The 19,255-nt window shown below is 27.2% G+C and overlaps 2 protein-coding genes across 3 annotated transcripts in view; both read right to left on the bottom strand.

Moving 5' to 3' along the window:
• The window catches only part of LOC132923864 (zinc finger protein 624-like), a 36,407-nt gene extending 29,699 nt beyond the window's left edge, over positions 1–6,708 (bottom strand). The window contains exon 1 of the mRNA XM_060987845.1: positions 5,601–6,708. Within this exon, the coding sequence (XP_060843828.1) occupies positions 5,601–6,708 (1,108 nt within the window). The remainder of the gene's footprint in view (positions 1–5,600) is intronic.
• Positions 1–19,255, bottom strand: part of LOC132926417 (sex peptide receptor) — a 222,115-nt gene that overhangs the window by 84,763 nt on the left and 118,097 nt on the right. The window lies entirely within an intron of this gene.

Below are 19,255 nucleotides of genomic sequence, written 5' to 3'. Positions count from 1 at the left end.
AATAAGCTTTTAACCGTTTTTTATACCTACTTAAATTTACTCGAGAATGTATTTCATTCCAAACCCAAGAAGTATCATAATGAATTTATTTTGTATGATATGAATTTTTTAAGTGCGCTTGTGAGGATTTTTTTCTGGTGGTAAGGTTGATTTGAAAGTTTCATATAACATCTTAATTAATTAAAAATTAGATTCCGGATGCAGAAAATACAGTACCTATATTAAAAATTCAATTTTTAGATAAATAAAAAAATAAGTTTACTGTAAATCTATTTTGAAATAGTAAATTTTAATTTAATTTTAAATTTACTTAATAAAAATTTTGTTTTATTTATAATTTATTTTTGGCAAAATTCTTTATTCTTTAATAAATATTAAATATTTATGATTTAGCAAATTTCAATTCAATGTTGGTCATAATTCACACTAATTGATTAATATTCAAAATTTGTAACGAAAAATGCACTTTACATACAGTTTCGTTATACTAATGTGATTTATCATTATTTATCACTTTTGAATGTACAATAATGTAAATCAAATAATATTACAACGATAGAAACTAGACGAGTGTCAAACCCAACGTTTGTTTCCGTTCCTACTCTTGTTAGTCGTAAAATTATACATTTTTTTCTATTCGACTAATTGTTTAACTCGTTTAACAGTAATTTATACCAAAATTTGCTAAAAAAAAAACAACACCATGTAACTCATTAAAAATATCATCAAAATTAATTCTAATTTGTTTCATATTTTTTTCCCTAATGTTCTTTTTCACTGAGTAAGTCCACATGCGTTGGTTTCATTATTAATCACAGATAAAAATTAAAATATTTTTATCTCAATTATTATTTATTATTTTTAAATTAGTAACAACGCTATTTTTTTTTTATTTAGTTTTTATGATATAGGTATACAATTACACCATTAAGGTCGACGAAGATATTGCAAAACGTCGAACCAAGACACATACTTTCAGGATATAAATAGGTATATTGGTTTTAATTACAGGTTTTAGGTTGTTTTTAAATACCTATTGAAATTTGATATTTTGTGTTAATTCTTGTATTATGATTTTTAAAGAAGTATAAAATAATAACTATCAGTAAGTATTTGGGAATATAATAGTTGATATAATTATTTTAAGTATTTTTTTTCATTTTAATATACTTCAACTATTGTTATTTATATTAGTTAGAAAATTCTTGTTTAAATGTAATTAATTATTTATTTTTTAGCGTGAAGATGAGTGAAATAAATTTGAAATAGCTACGATATTCTCAGAAGTAATGATAAATAATAAATATAAAAAAGGGAGAAAGTAGATAACCGCTCTGTTGTACAGTAGCAAGATTTTAAAGTAGAAAAATGTGATACGTATCGATGCACTGCAGTTTCTTTCTTGAAAATCTTATAGGTGTTGTATGTAAATGAGTAAATCACTGTAATGTTTGTGATAAATTTTAATTCAATAATAAATCATTGCATATTCACGATAAAACGGTTTTGAGCAGAGAGGGTCTAGATTAGCCTATATTACTAAGTATGTTTTATAATATATTTATATCACTATTACAGTAGGTAATTTATTTAACTAATAGAAGTACGGTAGAATGAAAAGTTTTAATAACGACTTGAGTGAAATCTTTTATTAAATTTTCAACCTTTTGAGCACAGACAATTTTTATTATTATTTTTTTTTAACGATATTTACTGAAAAAAAAAACAGAAAAATCGACATGTCTATAAACAGCTCAAGGACTGCCAAAATATAACTCTTGAATTACAATTAAATAAGAAATCCAATTTTTTCAAAAAATAGTGTAAAAATTCCAATATTTTTTTTTCACTATTATTTTGAAAAGTATTGAATATCTTCTCAAAATTACCAACCAGATTCACTTTCTTACTAGAATAGATATTAAAGTTAAGAACCAATTTTTTCCAGCTATAAATCATTTACTCACTACACATGAACACACACGTTATTGTAAAATCAATATATTCATGGCTCCGCTCAGAATCTAATATAAATAAATATAAATTGGTAATGAATAAAATTAAATATTTAAATTTTTAATTAACTTATATATTATTTTGAAATGCGCATTATCCATTAAGGCATTAAATATTTATAATTGTTGAACTTTAAAAAAATGTTTTGACATTTATTATGCAAATTTAACTTTAAACCTAATTACACACAGACTTATGTTGTATACTATGTGGGTTTTAATAAAACTTTAAAAAAATTATTGATGACAGATGAAATAAAAAATTGGTCATACTGTTTCTTTGTAGACAAAATAAAATAAAATTGGAATATAAAATAAATGGCAAATATTTATAACTTTTTTCTAACGTCAGATAGGTAAATAATAAAAAAAGATTTAAATAAATAATAAACACAAGAAGATTAAAAAATTGTCAATATCGATAATGACGCGAAACTTTTAAATTATATGTATATTGTACATAGTATAGGTTGATATTTTTACTATTGGTTACTGCTGGATTAGGTTTGATCAATTTCACGTTAAATTTATGAATTTGCGTGAAAGATCAGGAATGAATGGAATGACCAGGAATATCAAGAAATTAATGAGAATAAATTACTATTTATTAATTACTATGAAAATTAATGCCATAATTCGATTAAATATTCAGAATTGATTATCAAATAAAATACATATTAAATTCATATCAAATAAAATACAATAATTAAATTGCAATTATATTTTAATTTATAATGCATTAATGTTAAAAAAAAAAAAAATATAAATATATAAGTGCATTGTGCGTATGATGTTGTTTAACGCAATTATCAACGAATAATGCATCTTGTGTGTAAAAATATTAAGATGATTAAGTTAAAAAGTGATAAACATTATCGATAGTTGTTGAATACTAACATCGACGTGTAGATCATAACAGCTGCTATACCTCAGAATAATAGATATGTACCTGACTATTTAGCCAATAGTTACACAGTGACGCAGTGTTTTGCATGAGACCGGAGACACAACACAATTTATGCTTTTTATATAGAGTTTCTTGCCAACCAACTCCAATTGATGCCAATTGATGGTTATAAAATAGCTAAATTTTATAACATTTAGACGTTTCACATGACGTATTGAGTATTGACCAATATTTAATTCGGAGTGGTACTCGCAAACAAGAAAAGCGTATTGTTAGCAAAAAATCGACATAAAAATATAATAATAGAGTCTCGTTTTATTATGTTCTGGAATACGCACACGATACCGTTCTCGTAACCCTTTGGGAATATTCGAGAGTGCCAAACCTAAACTGAAGGATATAGGATTTACTCTTAATATGAACATTTACGAATCGACGTATTAATAGAATTTTTGAAACATAATATCTCCATAAAATCACGTATGGTCGGTAATTATAAGTAAACGATACCGTCATTATTATGTGCCCACTTGTATATTGTGTATCCCCTCTAATCACTATCAGTTAATACCATGCAAAAGATACACAAATACTTTAAAGCTTTATGTTGTAAATTATTTTGTCGAATCGAATTCAATCTCTTTGACCACTCTTAAGTAAAGTTTTACGAGTTTGCGATATATAGTATCCCCTTACACGTGTACTCGTTAAACGAACGTAAACGATATATTTTTATTTATACAACTTACTGCTTTCGAATACTTTTTTTTATTTTTCTTATTTTAAATTAGTGCTATGAGTGCTATGGTTTAAAATATGTATGCACGTGGAAAAATAAGCGTTTAAGGTGGTCTCTCTACAATTTCTTTTTCGATACACAACATCAGCCTTTTCATTTTTACGGTCGAAATGGTTAAAAATAATATGCTATTCCTTAACCTATTTGCTATGACACATACACTATGATGAAATATATAATATTTATACTTTAGGTTTTAATAAATAATAGAATGGACATTTCCAATAATATAACTTCATTTGGGCGAGGAAAAATAATGCAATTAAGAAATATTATATGATTATGCAACCGAAATTTATTTTCTTGTACATATCATCATCGCTCATCATAACCGTAAATGGATATAATAAACTACGATATGAAGAAAGATTACGTAATGTAGATCACTAAATACAAAAACCTGTTTCATGTACCACATACGATGAAATAATATATAACAGTTTGTACATCCATACTAAATAATAATTGAATAATATACTATAGGGGTGGCGAACTTACGGCACGCGTTTCAAAAGTGGCATGTTGGTTAAATTCAAATAGTACTCGAAAAAATTGAAATCATTAAAAATTATGCTATTTATAAAATGTTGGTAATAATAAACTCAAAGAAACAAAGCATATACATTTTAAAAATTATAATTACAAAAAATGTGTACTTGATTAATGTATTAAATCTGTAACTTTATTTTTATCCTTTGAAAATATAATATCCTTTTGAACACGTGAACAATTATTTTCAAAACCTTGATTGGAAAATGTTGGCACTTCAACCGAGAAAAGTTCGCCAACCATGGTATATACCATAACATTAGGTATATAAACTTGCAAACTTAATAACATATAATATATTCAATATACAAGTCGTGTATGCTACACGCACCTTTCATAACCAATACACACAAGGCAAATATCATACACAACTATATATGAAACGCATATAAAACATAACTTATATATTGTGTTCAACGCTTCAACAACAACAACAACAACAACAACAGCACCACAGGGAAGAATAACCTTATAAAAACATCATATAAAAAATACTGTTTTCGTGTAAATTATGGAAAATAAATGACGATATCCGTGACATGCTTATGACGTGCGGCGAAGCAAGGTCTCTGTGAATGAACGAGTCACAAAACAGGTACACAAGAACGATTCCAAACATCGCGTACGAAAATATAATGAGGACGATATTTCCATAACATACTATATTATAAAGACGACGCGAAAACAACGATAGGTGCCCGTAAATCGGATAGCTCATCCTCAACCGAATACCGCGGCGCTCGGACACGCATTCAACGGGCATCGTTGATTTCGAACCCCAATTTATTTTTCCAACGAAGCGTACTATAATTCTACTCAACCGTCGCGCTGATCCGAGCACGACCGGTTATGGACTTGTATTTACCACGTTCCCTAAGCTATAAATTGTATCTTATGCATAACACTCATAAGTAAAATTTGAGGGGGGCTTGGGTGGCTAAGCCCTCTCAAAATCAATCATAGCCCCCCCCCCCCCAAGGGTTTGTATATACCACTTTCCACCTTTATATATCTCAGGGATCATACACACAGTACATATATATATGCAAATTATAATAGCCCCCCCAAACTCAAATTGCGCCTATGATAACACTACCTAAACAGTTTTTTTTTTTTTTTTTTTTTTTTTTTTTTCATTTAGAACTTTCAGTATATAACTATTATAGTTCGACAGTTATTACAATATATAATATATGTATAAAAGATTTACAATAAATAGAATCTTAATTATAGCATAATTTAGATAATTTGGTGATTAGATAACAATATAAAATGAAATGATACAATATATTATGGTGGACGTATAACGGTATATGGAATTACAAATTACCTTTATTTAATAAAGCCGTTAGGAGAGACAGGAGGGGTTTTATGATTGCACTGAATTCGGTAATAAAAGATGTAAATAAAGTTTCTATATTAGGAGATAGGTGGGAATGGTTATGATTGGAGGAAGTGGCTTCGGCATATGATGGTTTATCGGTATTGGAATTTAAGGTGGATTTAAGGAAGTTTGTATGAGATTTGGGAGTAGATATGAAATGTTTACGACGAGGTGGTCTGTAATTAAGTTTTTTATAAACGGGACAGCCTTTGTAATTGGCAGGGTGGCTACCTTGGCATAAAGCACACCTGGCCGGAGATTCTGGAGACATAGTGCATACGTCAGATCTGTGTTCTTCGCCACATCTGATGCATCGTGGAATGTGGTTGCAGTAACCCTGAGTGTGCCCGTAAGACAGACAACGATGGCATTGAGGTGGGCCTTTACGTGGATGGGGCTTTTCGACAACAATTTTGGTGTGCAATAGATACTCGATTTTATATAAATCCATGTTGTTGGTGGCTATTTTGAGGTCGACGAAAAATAGAGGTAGAGGTGATTTATCGGAAGAGCGCTTAATGTTATGAACGTGGGTAACCTGGTGTCCCAGTTCCGATAGAGAAGTAATTATATCTTCAGTAGAGGTAGAAGGGTGGAGATTGCGGATCACCACCCGTAATGGACGCTTATCATACTGCTGGTATGAATGAAAACTGATGCTGTTTTCAATTAGATATTTAATGAGTAGTCTGTAATGCTCATAGAAATGAGTATGGACGATCAGGTAAGAAGGTGTGGTTTTACAGATAAATTCTGTTGTATTGAAAATTTTCATCAAGTTTGAGGTGAAACTGGAAAAATTACTCACGCCTTTGATATAAACTGCTGGTGGTTTTGGTAGGATATTTTGAGTATGTGTTTGAGTTTTGTTTGGCTGTGTGTTGTCGTTTGAGTCTTTAAGTGTGGTGAGAACTGAGTACCGGTTAGGAGTTATGAATATTTTTGATTTCTTATCATCTGGCTTGGGTGAGAGCGAAGAAGACGAAAGATTTCTTTTGCTTGAAGTTGAATTAATTTTAGTTGTGACACGATTATTCGACGATTGGGCCGCCATATTACGTAAACGTAAACGGCAGAAAGTAATAATATAATATTAGCGTATGAAAAACAGATAACGGAGCGAGCGTAATGACCGTGCGTTCATGATGAACGTTATCGCCGGACTGAACCTAAACAGTTACAAACCGATATTTGCCTATCCTGCATACCCGATTACTAAATCTACACGAATATCTCACAATTAATTTTCCTAAAATGTGTGTAATATTTGGACTTCCGAAGTACAGTTGGATTACCTATAGTTATAGTGATAACGTCTCTAAATAAGGGGCATTCTCGGTGAGCATATTAAGGATTCCGTATTATTGAATTGCATTGATGTATAGAGTCACCTTTCGAATCAAAATAGTGATACAATATTATCTTTCCTTATCCATTCAATCACATTAAATATTATATTAAAGGAGTACAAATATTTTTAAAACCAATAGTGACCCGTCTTCACTTAATTTAAATTATAAACAAGTATTAAAAAAGTACGGTTAACACTAACAATTTATCACAAATAATAATCATCGTCTTAAATTGTTTTTTTTATTATTATTAAGACATGAGATTGAAAATTCAGTAAATAGAAAGTTGTGTATGATTTTTTTAAGCCGCGGCAGTGAAAGTTTGAAAATTCCGTAAAGACAATATTACTGAAACTAATGATAAGGAAATCAATAATTACACAATGGGTGTTTAACTAACAATAGAAGAAACTCCTTTGGTGACTGTTAGAGGAAGTATAATATACCAACCACAGGTAAAGTATATTAAGTTTGGCAAGGATAAATCGAGAGATACTCGTTCAATATTGATTTTATGTCAAATTCTTAACGTAAAATATTTTTAAATTTCAAAAACGAATAATGCATTATATTTTAAATATAATATATTATGTATGTGGTGTTGAGTGAAAAATAGTAAAAATAGTAATATTTATTTTTATTTTACTTCCGGGAAAATTGTTTAAAAACGTTAAAAAAAACCCATGAACCAATATTAAATAGAAGATTACTTTGATGCCAAACTGTCATTCCAACCACCATTGATATTGGTCGGGTAAATCTAACTTAAACTATGACATTGTTCATAGAATAACGTGGTAAATACAAAATTCACGGATCCCAATTTGATGTTGTCAGCCATATTATTATCAAACATATTACTTAAATTAAGGTTTTTTTGGCCATTATAATATTTAGGAAACGTAGAGCAGCCGGTATAATTTTAACAATGATTTCTAATCGGAAAATATTTTTAAATAGTTTTATTTTTAATATTTAAAAAGTTTTTGTAACAATTTTCAAAAGCGCAAATGAAAAATTAATAACTTTTAATTAATTATAATATTATAAAATATATTATGTTTAATACTGTTTTGCCCTTTTAATTGTATTTTTACTCATATGTCAAAGTAAGTGAATTGAGATGAGTTCATATTAAAATAACTAATTTAACACTTACTACGCTAAATAGATACTGTTCAGTGCACACAGCTAACACCTATTTTCTCAATTAATATTAGGTACATAAATTATTAACACATACTTGATTTGGATTTAATAAAACAAATTAGTTTTCGGTAAAGTATGACATTTTTATTTTAGATTAATATTACAGTTTATTATAATTAACTAAATATAAAAAGTAAATATATTTATTTTAGAATAAATTTTAGACTTTAAAGAGAGCAAAAGTTCGATTTTTTAACTGTATGAATTTTTTTGTTTGAAAAAAAATCATTTTGAAATAAATAATAATTAATAATTAATTTGAATATAGCAATAACTAAAGTTTATTTATTGTGAAGAATTAATAATAAAAACTTTATTGAAATATATTGAAAGTGTATTGAAAATCTATTGCACAAATTGTATATTCATTTTAACCTTATATTACTAAGAAAACCAGAATTTCAATTCATAGTTTTTTTACAAACTTGATTGAAACCGATTAGTGAACTTGTGGTTTTCAATAAAATGTCTCTCAAAAACAATTATAACCTTAATTGCTTTAAGATTAAGCATACATACTGACTTGAATTCTCTAATTACGAGTCTAACAAAGATATTTTCTTTTAAAAACTTTATACATTGAAATTCTATTGAATTATTGTAAATCAAGAACTATGCTGAAATTATTACTTAATGTTCGCACATTTCGATGAAATTAAATATATGAACGTCATTGAAAAAGTCTGACTTAATTTGGAAAACATTTTTTCTGCTCAATATAAATTTAATTTAAATATCTTAATTTTATATAGTTTGACTGTAAATTAAAATTTTTTTATGAATTTTGTGTAAACTCTTAAAACTGACTTCTGAATAACGTTATAAATGTAACGTAGATTCTAAATAGGTACCTATTTAATATTTATTCTTCTTAATGACAGATATTTAACTAAATTCGATGAAAAATATACAACAAAATGCATTGTTTGGATTTCAGTATTTCACTGTACTACATATTATCGTTTTTGAATTTATATTTTCAAGGAGAAAAAATCGACTAACATTTTATTATGTTTTTGCAGACTATATATTTTACAATTTATCACGATCCAGTGAATATTCGAAGGTATTTCCTGTTTATATTCTAGAATGGTATAGAAACAGTACAAACTATATGTAACTGAAAAGCTTTATGATAGTTAGACTGTCACAGAATAACATTTCGACAAACCTGATACATTCATGTATACACACATATATATATATATATAGGTATATATTATTCAAGAAACAGGTAAGTACACAATTTACGACACGAGTGTTTCACTGTTTTTAATTATATACATATGAAATATTATGTTATTACAAATACGACATTATACATGTGCGAATATATAACTACATACATATTAGTCTACATTTAGAACACGATGTTACAACTGACATTATTATTTTTCAGTTGAAAATTTAATTAAATAGGTACATGAAGCATTTTTTTTTTTTATAGTATCACTTTATTAATTTTTTTTTTTTTTAAAACGATTTTAATCATGTCTAATACGAATAAGACATATTATTTACTAACTTGTGTTTAATTGAAATATGATAGATTTATCTTAAGCTTTTAGTCCTTTTGGCCATTATATTATACAATTCCTACGCATTTAAGAACTTTTGTCCCATTATAAATAATTATTACAGTTATTAACATTTAACTACTTATTACTTAACCTTAATAATTAAAATATACTTTATGACGACTATCGTCGATTTGTTCAATTAATTTACAAAAATCGTATCTTTTATTCTTTAACAAAAGAATGAGCACTTATCCATTATTGTACATCTACTATTTCACATTAAACTTAAACGCATTCAACTTATGATTTAATTGTCTGCTATTGATTTCTACAAAGTTATCTTAATTTTTAACTGTTCTTACTATTTATAATAGACTATAACCTCACTCGATTGATCATGCACTGTGCTCTTACAATATAAAATTGTAACTATAAGTGTATCACAATAATTGTAGTAATATAAGTTTCGTACGCGGTGGAAAATACTCCGAACAAACGTCCACTATAAAAACACGGCGATGACAGCGACGCAGAGGATAAGGATACAGTACTGGACAATAAACTCGGCACGGAAAATTACAATAATCCTTGTGTTTGCGAGGGTAGGAAATGATTATCGTTACAACGGCGACCGGGGAAAGGATGAAACACTGTGTAATACAAAATCACGACAAAAACAAGAAAAACTACAGCGGACACAAAAGTGGACAGAAAAAGGGGAGCACCAAGTGAGCGATCGCGTGGTAACGCAACACCGAAAAACAATTGTAAATGATAACAAAATGGATGACCCACCTACCACCAACGATTTGCCGGTCTTATTGCCTTGAATATAATATATGGTTATATTTATATATTATACATCTATAGTTTAAAATAAAGAATGTAGCACTGATGTAGCGTCGAATTTAACGGTGGATTGTCTATTCAAGCTCATTATTTTGGTAATATTTTTCTGATAAGATAATAATAAATTATTATGATAATCAATAAATATTTATTTTTGTATTTGTATTATTATCGACGATTGTGTGCAATTTTGTAATTAAACTAACCTCGTTAATATACTATGGTATACTTAATTACCTACAAAGTTCGATCAACTACTATAACTACTAAAAATCTATGAAATAATGTTTCAATACGATCTTTGCCAGTTTCATTTTATTCAATGCATTACACCAGACATCTATCCATATAACTCTCCCCTCCCCCCCCCCCTTCATCATAAATACGCGACTGCTGTGCTAGACTTTTAAAAACAAAATTTCATGCCACCTCAATAAAGTATTGATCCCTAAATAATTTGTTGTTAATAGAATATTTTTAGTCAGATGAATTAACGCTATCTCACTTCAATACATGATAAATTGGAGTAGGAGAGCTTATCAAAGTAACGATAGCACCCGATCTTTATAATATATTTACAGCCGATAAAGTGATATTTTTCAAAAAAATAATGAGATAATAACCACGTTTGCTGATGAGTGATGAATGATGACATACTATCAGGTAAACATTTAAATTTAGCTGCGCAATATTTACAATATCACGCAAACGTTGTTAGCAATTTGATCCGAAAACTAGACGATAAAAATTAACGAAAACGAGTCAACTCAAGGTACCTTTTCCCTCTACTGAACCAAACGCTTTCAAAATAAAATTTAAAAATATATTCATACCAATATTTAATAAAATAAAATACCGTTGTACTGTATTATATATAAATGTCTGACCTGAGGCCTACGCCCTTCCATATACTTTTAAAATCTTCACTCATTTATAATACCATTATTGGATCCCTCTAATCATACGGCATACACTTCTGGTGGCCAGCTAAGCCTGCAATCATTCTTCTTATTCGATCATTTTAAAATATAACAACGTATTTTTGTTGGTGGTGTACCTTGGTATTATGTGATTAATCAAACTCTTCATAAATATTTAAATATTATAACACATTTACTAAACTCTCAAGACTTCATTAATCATTATAAAAGATTCTCGCCAAACTTAACATAAATACTATAACCATCTAATTCAAACACATTTCTAACTTCAATTTTAACTAGGTTTGGGAATTGGTCCTGATAATGATAGTAAAAAAAAAATAATTAAAGATGTGTTAGGTATTCATTTTATCACATAATTTATGTTATGTTCATAAATCATTTGTTATCTCAATGACTTATTGTGTAAGTTTATGTACAGATGGTTTTTATTCGTCTTATTAAGAAAAAAACAGAAAAAATATACACATATTTATATATAATACACATACACGCACACACACACACACACACACATATATATATATATATATATATGTGTTTATGCATGGAAATATTTGTAAAGGAAATAAAAGTATGTGATAACCATAGAGTAATTTAATTTTGGAGATGGTCTGTCAAAACCCGGTTTATTATTTCTTATTATTTTAAAATAATGTAGAATAAAATATATTATTTTATTCTTTTTAATTTATTTCTAAAAAACTAATAAAACATAGGTTCTAAGAAAATTTCAAATTTTGTAACATAAGTATAATGAATTGTCAGTAGACGGTGAACATTCAACTAGGTACCTATACTATTTCTTTGATTATTAAACGGAAATATGTATAACATCTGTTATGTGGACATCATTAAATTGGACGAATACATAATGTGCACGGCTTCAAAAGAAGATTAAAAACGAATCCTTAACAAAATTACGAACATAGATTTCTCTAAAGTGTAAAAATAAAATATAATAAATTTCAACGGCTAGTGCTTAGGTAAAAAATAAGAATATTTATCTTATTAATATCCTTTTTAAAATACGATTCAAGCAAAAACAAAAAATAATAACTATATGAACTGAAAACCTAATCGTCATATGCTGTACGTATAATGTATATAATATTATTACATATTATATAATATATATATATATATATATTACTGATAAAATATATGTTATTTATTTTATCAATAAGATATCAAAAAGAGTAACTAAGTTTTCATCATAAGTTCCCGAGATTTCTATGTAACATTACGAACAATTATTAATTAATTTATATGTATTAAAATGTTGTTTCTAAAAACAAATCGTCATCGTATATTGGATTAAATATAATATTTTCAAATTATTCATGCGCACATAAATTATTATTATTACACAGCAATGTTCTGATTATTAAATCACATTGTAACGTTGAAAATAGGTGAGTGTTTAATGTGTATCGCGATATTTGAAAATTTTAGTGCATTCAGCATATTATTATTATTGAGATTTATGTGAAATCCGCACGGAAACTTTTACATACATTCACGATTCATCTGCATACGCGTATTTATCAAACATTACAGTAGTATTTATCAGTCCGTACACCACTAAACGTTCATTGTATCTTTTTTTCATATAACCAAAAACGCTTATATAAAAAAAAAAAAAAAACCGACACAGTGATTCCAATGTCTCGTTTTTCTCGACTCGCAGCCGGGATTAGTAGCGCCTGCGGGAATTGCGTTTTTGCTGGGTCACTCTGGTGGGATTATTATTGGGACAATTTGAAATCGATTAATCATCACGTTCTAAAACGATTTTGTGTGAAATTCAATATTGTGTTGTGGATTTCATCGTAAATTTAACCATTTGTTATAGTATTTTAAACAACGAAAAAAAAAAATTAAACGTCACCACTTTTACACGACCGGAGCCGTACACTTTAATGAAGATACTCGCATAATATTTCAATCGATTGGCCATATATAGTTGTTTGTATATTTTAAGGTCGCTAATTGTGATCACTTTAATGGTTTGTATTTGACAAGTTATATCTTACCTATAGTCATACACCCAACGTATATTATACCTACTATAATATGACGATTAAAAATCATCTATCACACTAGATTTTTCAAAACGGTATGTATTCAGCATCAGCTGGTTACGGGTTTGTACGGTATCGTTACAAAGATTATTATGTAAAACCGTAACAACAGGTATACCTATCGAGTGAGTTTGTAAAAAATCTGATATTAATAATATTATTTCCTGTCTACATTGTAGACTCTATAATAATATTTTTTAAATTCTTATCCGCCGCAACTCGTCTATAATACCACCCGCCCTTGTGCTCTTGTATTCTAAGAATCGCGTGACTTAAAAATATTTACTACACTTCAATATCGTTCTCAAACTTATACTGTATGTATGCCCTTAGTAGTGTTATAAAGTATTATGAATTCAAAAAGTTTTGGTGGACTTTTATTGACAACCGATAGCTTACCTATACACCCGACATGTGATTGGCATCGGAAACTATTGTGGTATTTCAGTATATTTAGATATTAAGCGTTAAATACATTACAAATATAATATATATTTTCTTAAATACACTGACGTCAAAATAATCGTATGGTGATGACCTGTTTATTCTACAATTATCAAAACACTCATATTATTTAAATTATATGATATAGGTTTTACTAGTTTTAGAGACGAATGTCGTTACTTGACACTGAACAACTATAATGATGTCGTTGTTAATAAATAATAATACATTGTAATATTTTCATTTGTGAGGTGAAATACTGCAAATTACTTATTTCTTCAACTAGCTAATTTAGTTAATTTAGAAAAATTTGAGTTAAATTTAAATTAAAAATTCACTTATCTGTTTTATAGGTTTGTTAAAATTAAAAGTTAAGTTTAAAAATAGTAACCAACTAAGTAATTTAGTTTTACAATTATTTATAAAATAAGTTTTTTTTCAAACATTTTAATCCATGTCACACGTTAAGTTTAAAAGTATATAAACTATAAGCCGCATAATATATAGTAAAAATAATACATAAAGGAGTGATTAACAGAAAAAATATAGAAAGGGAGACCATAAAAATATTATAGAACATACTAACAGAAGTTATTAATTATAATAAGGTTAATTTTTGGTAATTTAATTTTTAAGACATCAAGGTGCTAACGTATTTTTAAATTCTAAACTAAGTTATTTGATAGTGTTGAAAGATTAAACGTTAATGTATTTGGGCGAGACTATAATTTTCAATGGAAACGTATACAGAGTGATTCATTAGACATGCTCATCCTCATTTTTTTCTTTTAACAATGAATTTATTCTAAATTGGATTTCTGAAATTTTTAAATATACTCAAACACCATATTTAAAAATAAATTGAAAATATTTGTACTTCTCAAGAGGTGATTTATAGGCAATACTAAATTCCGTTTTTCTCATGAGAACCCCTATTTTTACTGTAAATTATTAAGTGGATAATATTTTTGAACATTTGAATATACCCAATTATTGAAATTCAAATAAGCAGTTTTTAAGTTTTTTTATAAGTGTTTAATCAAAAACAATAGTCCTTAAAAATAGTTTTACAAAAATATAAAATATATGAAATATTGAATATAAATGAAATTAAAAAAATATTAAAATATTGGATCAATAATAAATTTTACTTGAAACATCTTTGTAAATTATATAATATTATGATAGATTAAAATTAATTACTTACATTTTCAAATAACCATAGCCCAAAATTCCAAAATGATTACTATGGATCTATTATCCTTAACTCAAAAATTACTCTTTCGAATTTTGATTTTAATACGCCAAAAATATTAATAAAAAAAATACCCGCTAAAAAAACTGCAGTATAAACAAGGGTTTTTATTTGAGAAATATAGGTTTATTTCTCCAAATTACACCTTGTAATATATAATATATAATGAGACATTTTTAACTTAACGTGACTGAAAAATGAATTAACTGATTAGTTACTGCATATCACAAATCTTAACTTATTGAGTTAGAAGTTATTTTTAAAAAAAAAAGTAGTTCTCTGCGGATAAAATTATTAATTCATTAATGACGAAAGTCTTGGTAAAGTGTATATATATGAACCAAGTCATATTGACAATATCCAATTTCGCCAGTTTCACCTATAAATTGTAGTAACTTTATCGTTTGGTGACATCCATTACCTACGTTTTATTGCGGGAATTATTTAGGTTGTACCATTACGGGACCGTCAAACTTTAAAATTATATTATTATCCTGGAATACGAGAGAGTATACATAAATATTATATTCAATTGCATATTATATTATTGTACCTAAGTTGTGATTTATAATCAATGCATGTTCCTTGAAGCCAATTAAAATGTCCTATTGTTAAGTAAGTATATTTTAAACCTTTATAAATATATGATTATAGTATTTATTTATTCGCCCAGCGTTTCTTGGCAAATTTAATATACTATGGGTAGGTATTGTACGTGTTCCAGTGATTCATTTGAATAAGTTATTACTGTTATTGCCTTTTGTTTATACCTACTATTCGATATTTGGGTTATATAATAATATTATTAATCCCGATTTCGTTTCAAAAATTAATGTTATAAATAATATTTTATAGCTAATCTCAAATATTCGTTTTCGACGATTTTCAAATGACAATAAAAACGAAACAAATAATATTATATTCTGATATTTTATAGGCATTTACATGGAAACGATCGAATCGAGAGTTCTGTCAACATGTTATGACTTGACACCTGTTCAACCAATATAAAACCGAATCAGCCAGTTTAAACAGGGAAAGTTTTCGAGTGCGTGTGTGTCTGTGCGCGTTTCACGCATTTCACGCATTTAGGTGGCAAGGAAATATTAGGTGAACACGAACAAGCCATTAAAATAAATATTATTAAAAAAAAAAAAAGAATAATGGATTTTTTTGGTTAGATATTTTTTGTTGTTGTTGTTGTTGTAGTTTCTGCCATGATAATATTATATTATACAGGCAGGTATTATACGCAAATATATATATATATATATATAATATAAGTGTTAATATAGTTTTTTTTGGTACTTTCACTTGTTATTTTAGACTACTGCCGTTAACTAAGTTTGCAGTGCACAGCTAGAGCAGATGGTTCGAATAATACTATACACACGCATATTATATTTTGTAGAGCTTGTATATACTTTACGACCGTTAAGGATACACATGAGGCGCCTTACCTGCCCGCAGCGACAAAAAGTCCTTTCTGGTAATAGTATTAATAAAGGGAGTGAATATAGAAGGGTCACTTGGTGCGGAAGAAGATGACGCCGTTGCGCGTTGTCAGAGCTCGAGATAGGTGTACTAAACGAGATTTCCCGCTGGTCTCCTTTTGTGTTCAACCAGCCATTTTAAAAGGTAGATTTGAATTTAATTAATTACATCGTACAGAACCCGAATCGCCTTGACTGTTGTCGGCACCCACATATACGTATGTGTATTCTTCGGAACATATTATTATTATATTATCTACCTCCTATTTTACCTATTCTTTATCGTATTATACTATTGTCGCTGTCCATACGATTTGCATCGATTGTGCAGTGTTGATATAATATATCTAATGATGTACATTTATGATATGTATTTAACTAAAATATGTTACTACATAATATAATATAAACATTTTTTTTTTTTAATATAACAAAATAAAATTATTATAGTTGAATGTACAAACATACAATATTATCAAGGTTTTATTTTAAAACAACTTACTATCATTGAGTTTGGTACTTGTTTTTATGTATAAATATATTTATTTCTATGGTTATAAACTATAAAAAATATGATTTAAATTTAAACAGGACAAAATAATATCCAAAACCTATGAGTATAACTTACTGCAAAACAAATTAAGCTATACAGTATGTATAGTAAGTTTCATTATTCGGCTAATCACGGAGTCCGTATACCGTTGTACTTTCTCATTCCATATTTTTTTTCAACATTTTGTGTGTATAACTGTATACATACATTTTTTCACCTATTTTATATATTTCAAATATACAATAATGTGTTTATGAGTTAATTTTTAATTTTTTCAAGGATGGAAGAATAGTAATACAATCATTTTAATTTAGTAAAATTAGTTTTTTGAAAAATCAAACAGAAGGAAAATAAAATATGTCTTATCTACCAGCAATACACTATTGAACTAAATACAATAAATAAGTATCTAATAATAATTGGATGACAGGTACCTACTATATAAACGAAATAATACATTTTACTATGAAACTGTTAACCATCACTATAATAATTTGATTGGTATTTAAAATATTATCATGGTTTATTATGATACACATGATCGATTTTAATACGTGTTTAATTACTATTTAGTTTAGAATTTCAGTGCTTAATCAATATTGATTTATTTTTAATTAAGCAGATAATAATGTATATTATATTCATAATTATATACATATAACAAATCATAATATCATTCAAGCTAACAGAGTTAAATCGAAAACAAAGCATTTGATGTATTATTCATAAATATGCCTATTTGATTAATGGCACTACGGTAATTCAATGTATTTTATTGGAAAATTACTTGTTATCATAGAAAATTGAATTTCAATCGGATTCAATATAATTATGTAATATACAGTTAGAGCACAAACTTTATCTCATAATATTTAATTAATATGAAAAATGTTTCAGAAAAAAATCAAAAATTACCTATAGGTAATTTATCTGGCAGGTAATATTAAAAAAAAAAAACATTTAAGAAAAAATATAAGTTTAATTTAAATTGAATGGTTTCCACCAATTCAAAAATAGGTTTCACTAATACACAATTAATTATTGTTCAAATAAAAATACTAAAATACATATCTTACCCAACATCAATATTACGATGTTGTTATATTTTGTACAGTTTTTGTACATATCCAATAAAACAATAATATTTAAATATTAATGTAATTAATTACATTAGATAGCAATTTTTTAAAATTTAAAACGTACTGTCGTACAAATGAAGTACCTAATATATAATATATACTATATTCTATAGGAATTATATTTCATATATTACGATTTAATTTATGAAATCATTATATTTCTACATCTAAAATCAAGATTTCTAAGAAATCATATCAAACTTTAAATTAGTACAATTTCAAAATAATAATAATAATATATGATTATTGATTACATTGCTTCCTTGAACAATTAATTTACAACGGTAATTGATCAAATGCAAATAGTGGGTACTCGTGAATTTAATGTAAGATATATGCAATACCTATTTATTCATTCAGTATAGTGTATACATATTAATTTAGTATATTTTACTAAACTACGGTCATTATATTTAAATATAACTAAAAATAGATGGTATTGTGTGCTTTCATCATAAGTATATCGGTACCTACTTAAATGGACTTTAAAAAAATCTAATGACAGTTCCAGCTTTCAAAAAAAAAAAATCAAGAAATTACGATATAAAATAAATTAAAATTTCATTTTTAAAATATTTGGTTTGACGATAATGATAAATATCAGTTTATCACTATAATTTATTACGAGAAACAAATGTTTGTTTACGTGACCATAATATATCCATAAAATATGAAAACACTTTCTGGTGCTTACAAAATGTGTAACGGTTATGGTTTGTAAAAAAAAAAAAACTTTAAAATGAATAATGAAGCAATAAAGTG

The sequence above is a fragment of the Rhopalosiphum padi genome, chromosome 3, assembly GCF_020882245.1.
Source record: "Rhopalosiphum padi isolate XX-2018 chromosome 3, ASM2088224v1, whole genome shotgun sequence".
Classification (NCBI taxonomy): Eukaryota; Metazoa; Arthropoda; class Insecta; order Hemiptera; family Aphididae; genus Rhopalosiphum; species Rhopalosiphum padi.
Note: the sequence above shows the minus strand (reverse complement) of the source record. Positions and strands in the feature narration are given on the sequence as shown.